Here is a 5630-nt window from a genome sequence, read left to right on the forward strand (position 1 = left end):
CGTATAAAATGTAGATCCGCGGATACGGATCTGAATACGGACATTTGTTGTCAAGATCCGCGGATACGGATACGGATACGGATCTTAACTTTTTTACACAATCAGTGTCGGTGCGCGCGATTTCATGTTGAAACATGTTTTGACTTGCATTGCGCGGCGGGTCTTTCTTCTGTTTTGTTTTAGTTTAATGTGACACTGGGCAGCATAGATAACGCTTGTGTTTGGTATTAGTACATGTTTAAAAAAAATGTCAACAAAGAAGTTTAGTAGTATAATTTGGAATTATTTTGTGATAATAAATGATGAATGTGCAAAGTGTAAAATTTGTGATGGAAATTATTCTCGTAAGGGTAAAGGCACAACTTCTTTAAAAAATCATTTACAAAGAAAACATCCTCAAGAATATGAATTATTCTTTAAAGAAGACTCTGCTAAGAAGAGTATCGACGAAATATCACGACCGGGAACATCTTTACAAACGGTAAAAAGAGAATTTAAACAAACTTTTTTTAAAGAATACATGGAAAAAGCTAAACTATGGGATAACACAAACTCCAAATCAATAAAAATAGACTATTTGATTGCTGAAATGCTAGCTTTATCAGATCTACCTTTTCAACACGTAGAAGAATTAGGGTTTCGCCGACTGATGGACCATATAGTTCCAAATTATGTTTTAAAAGGTAGAAAGTATTTTACGGACCTTGTTTGTAGTGAGCTTTACGATAAAGTGTCATTAAAAATAAAAAACATGTTACAAGATTTTGAGAAAGTTTCCTTCACATCAGATATCTGGTCTGACTCTTCATCAGGAGTTTCATTGTTATCCTTAATATGTCATGGTATTACTAAAGATTTCCATCGAAAACACATCGTTTTGAAAGCGGAAGTTCTAGAAGAACGTCACACGGGTGATTATATTTCGGAAATATTTCATAGAATGTTAGAAGAATGGGGACTTTTGAAAAAAAATGTGCACTGTATGGTAAGAGACGGGGGAACCAATATGAAGCGCGCCTGTTATTTATCTGAAATACAAAGTATCGACTGTACAGCACATCAGTTACATTTGGTGGTCAAAGAAGCAATAAAAACAGTTGATGAAATTTCCATATTACTTACAAAATGTAGGAAAATTGCTGGACATTTCAACCATTCCACAATGGCAAAGCAAGAATTAGAAAAAATACAAGTTCGACTCAATCAAAAAGTCTTAAAAGTTTTGCAAGACTCACCAACACGCTGGAATTCCAGCTATTATATGTTGGAAAGACTTAATTATATCAAGGATTCGTTGTCGCTTTATTCTTCCAATAATAAAATAGAACAATTTGATGCCGATGACTGGATTTTAATTCAAGAATTATTAAAAGTGCTGAAGCCTTTGGAAGACACTACAAAAAAATTGAGCTCACAAAACACGTGTATATCTGACGTTATTCCTCTAGTACGAGCTTTAAATAAAATCTATGACGAGTTTCAGCAAAATTTGCATATTAGTTTATCCGTAGTTGTGACTTTTGTGTCTGCTTTAAAGAATCAATTAGAGTATCGTTTTTCTGAAATTGATAAAAATGTTTTGTATCAAGTAGCCACATTTTTAGATCCACGCTATAAAGGAAAATTCTTCAGTGACATTCTCATAAGAGAAATAAAAGAAAAATTGCTTACAGTTTTAGAAACTGAACTAAATCTCCCAGCAACTACAATCAGTACTGAAGATAAATCAATTACTGTTAGAAAAGAACATTGCACGAGCCTCGAAGAGTCTTTTGCTAATATGTTAGATAGTGATGATGACGACGAGCAATCTGAAAATCATATATCAGATACGAAAGCTAATTTGCTCATCGAATATATGTCAGAAAAGAGATTACCAAGAGATCAAGACCAACTAAAGTATTGGGAAATTAACACTAAAAAGTTTGGAGGTCTTAGTCACATTGCTCGTACATATTTATCATCACCTGCAACAAGTATTCCAAGTGAGCAATTTTTCAGTGCAGCAGGAATTGTTTATAATCCTCATCGTAACAGACTTTTGGGGGACAAAGCTGCCAAATTACTCTTTTTGAAATATAATTTACCATTACTTAATTTCAATTATGACTTATAATTTTTTTAAGTTCCATTAATTGTCATTTTAATCTAACATTAACACTGTATGTGTCACGCAGTACTAGTTTTGTTGATTAAAAATTATTTAATTCGAATTTAAAATATTACGAAGATCTAAGTTTTTTTTATTGTTAATTAAAAGTGATCTCATAACTTTTTATACTACTGATCTCATTAAGAAGCTAGTTTATTTAGAACCTTGAAGTTATATACTATTGGTATGATAACTAATGATAAATAATAAATATGATAATTGATAACTACGCCAAAGATTGCAACATAAAGGAGCCAAATATTTGATTATAAGAAATAAAGAAATATCCGTATTGAATTTAATAGTTTTTTATTTCTACCTAATGGCCTATTAAAGGCGAAGGCTAGCGACGCCACTTGCTGGAAATTGTTAGCTACTAAACCGAATCTATTTTAAGTAATTGTGGACCGTCACAATCTCGGCAACTGGCGTCGCTAGTACGCCTTACCCTTCGCCTCAAAGAATATATTATGTATAAATTTAAAATTAATAAGGTAAATAGATCCGCCAGATAGATCCGCCAAAAAGTAACGGATTCGGATACGGATACGGATCTTTCTTCTGCCTCGAATATCCGCGGATACGGATACGGATACGGATATCCGGCACATCACTAATATTTACACACCTTTTCTTACATTTAAAACATTCTGTAACCATACTCATATAACCCTTTCTTTCATTAGATCTATTAAAAATCTTTCATTTTATAACTCTGCCAAAAACTTACTCATTTACTTTAGAGTATTTCTATAGCTCTATTTTTTATATAGGACTACAGTGTCATATACCTCATATTGGCGTCTCGCGCACAATATGATAAGTCATACAACCAGTACCTATTGATATACAATTATTGTAGCATTAAGCTACATATATTTTTTATTTCAATTAATTTTCATACCCAACATTCTATATGTACCAAGGAAATTTAACTTGTCCACGATTATTCATCGGTTGATCTATCCGACTTCAAATAGCCAAGCTAAACTTCAAAGGCACATTTTCCATAACAACAACGTCACACCATACAATCTACATAATCGTACCACTCTCACACAATAACGTAAATATTACTCTACTTTAACATACCTTTCATATTACATTTTTATTTTAAACCATATTAATAAATCTTTTAATTTTTGTACTGTCCTTTTATATCCGACATAATATATTTCCTTCAATGTCATAATATTGACAACATTTAGTTTTTATTCCATTATCGTTATTTTTTTCATTATCCGTGTTTTTTTTTTATTTATTTAAGACTCCTTGTCTTTAAAAAAAAGAAAATTATTAAAACGAAGTATTAGTATTGTATGTGTGAATATGAACCGTGCTATATCATCGTATTAAGAATAAAGTTATCTTGCTTACAATAATTACAACATTAATTAATTTGCGCGAATTTTTTTTTTATTTAGTTTTCTATAGATATATTTTATTATGCATTTATGCTATTTTATTTGAGTTTTTATGTTTTTAGGTTTTTTATTTTAGTAATGTATGTTTTATACACGGGTTTTGTGACAAATATATTTTTAAACATACCTGATGTTTCTTATTGATAATCTTATTTTCTGTCTAAATAGTATTGTTTTTGTTTATAGTTAATACATTATTATTTTTCAATTTACGTCCGAATTAGTCTATAAAGAAGTTACATTTAGTTTTATATTTCACCGATACTCTGTTTCTACTCTATATTTAATTAACACGTTCCCTGCGCCATCACTTTCAAAAAACTTTCAGCTGGTGCTTTGGAGACCTAAACGATCTCCAAACTAACCTACCATTTGGTGCGTTTGAGACCTAATCGGTCTCCTAAAGATACAGTTATCAAAATAGTTTATATCTTCCAAAAAAACAATCAAATATATTTAGAAGTTTTGTGGGTGAAAGATAGCCTATTGCTTTATATTTTGCTAGGTTCGCACGCAGTTATGACATTTGAATAAACTACAAATACCAAAAAAAATATGATAACGATTGTATCTCGTGCCGCAACGGAAGATAGTTCAATATGTGTAGTAAGTAGTGATGGGAATAAAATAATATCTCAGTTGTCGATTGAAAAGTTTTATTATAATAATTATGGAAAGTGTTTTTCATTAAAACATGGTAGGCACATTGATTGCTTGCATTGCGCGCAAATGGTAACTTAATTCTTTTAGTGTGTCGTAATTAACCGACTTCAAAAAAAGGAGGAGATTCTCAATTCGTCGGGGCCTTTTTTTATTTATTTTTTATGTATGTTACCGAATTACTCGAAGATGGCTAGGCCTATTTTGACAATTCTTTTTTGTTTGAAAAGGCATGTTTTACAGGTGGTCCCATTGTCAGGAGATCAGGATCTGATGATGGGATTCTGGAGAAATCGAGGGAACTCCTCAAATTTTATAGGCACACCTATAGTGATTTCGGTTTTATTCAAAGTGCCTTGGTCATATGCTTACGAAAAGTGACATTTGATGAAGTGGAACTGATGATGAAGACCACAACTGGTAATCAGAACCTATTAGTAAGTGACTATTTTACGGGTTTAGTTCTATTTCTTTTAGATAGTCGTCAAGCAATTGATGTTAGTAAACATGCCTATGATGAAGTTTAGCTGATGGTGGACTACCAGGAGAATTCCTCAATGATTAACGGCACTGCATCGGGAAAATTGGCGATGAGCAGTTAACATTAGGCTATTGTAACTTATGTAACGCTTAATTTGAGTTGCAGTCCACATCGTATTGAAACGGCGCGCCGTTTGTATGGAATATTTTGAAGTCGGTGCCAACAAAGTAAATAAATTCCTATATTGAAATCATTTAATTTGTATCGATAGTAAGGTATGTCTAATGGTGTCATCTATACAATAAATAGATTTAGTTTTTGTATGTATGTATTTTGTACCTATATTAGCAATGTTGGCACCGACTTTGAGAGGTGATTAAAAAATCGTAAATTGGATATGGATGTGACTGATTATTTTTTTCTTTTTAGTTCATTTTTGAAGGCGGTTTTTTTTTTTATTTATAAAAAAATATTTTTCATAACAACCCACACAACGTCTTTTTTTGTCGCCACGTTGGAAAACATGGTCAGTACATCTTCCTTCGGGTAATTCTGTAATAAAGTGCATTGTATAAATAAACAGCATGCAACCATGTCAGTGAAGTAGGTAAATGCGATAGAATCTAATTTTATTAGTTTCGTTATTCGAGTGTCTTATGTCTATTTTTGTCTTAGGCTGTTGTTGCTTTAAAAAAATATACGGAGGTTTTAAATAAAAGCTGGATGTCACAGGTCTCTTGTAAGTTTACTATAACAACGTTTTAGTTTTAATAACCGAAATTTAGGCTACCAGAAACTTACCAGAGAGTGATGTGAACCCCCCCCCCCCTCTCTCCTCTGTGTAGCATAATGCTTACATAATTAAAACACTCTAGCATTAGAGACAAGTAGCAAAGCCCACCAGAAATGCTAC

General features: G+C 32.1%; 1 protein-coding gene across 1 annotated transcript; it reads left to right on the plus strand.

The window, feature by feature from the left end:
- The first annotated feature begins 318 nt into the window (after positions 1–318).
- LOC124542829 (zinc finger BED domain-containing protein 4-like) lies at positions 319–2435 on the plus strand. The gene has a single exon (XM_047120712.1). It carries the CDS (start codon positions 521–523, stop codon positions 2114–2116), a length of 1596 nt encoding a protein of 531 aa, XP_046976668.1. The 5' UTR covers positions 319–520; the 3' UTR covers positions 2117–2435.
- The last annotated feature ends 3195 nt before the right edge of the window (positions 2436–5630 follow it).

This window comes from Vanessa cardui, chromosome W (genome assembly GCF_905220365.1).
Source record: "Vanessa cardui chromosome W, ilVanCard2.1, whole genome shotgun sequence".
Taxonomy (NCBI): Eukaryota; Metazoa; Arthropoda; class Insecta; order Lepidoptera; family Nymphalidae; genus Vanessa; species Vanessa cardui.

Coding starts and splice junctions, on each gene's coding strand:
- LOC124542829 (XM_047120712.1), top strand. CDS start 521: ATGGAAAAAGCTAAACTATGGGATAACACAAACTCCAAATCAATAAAA.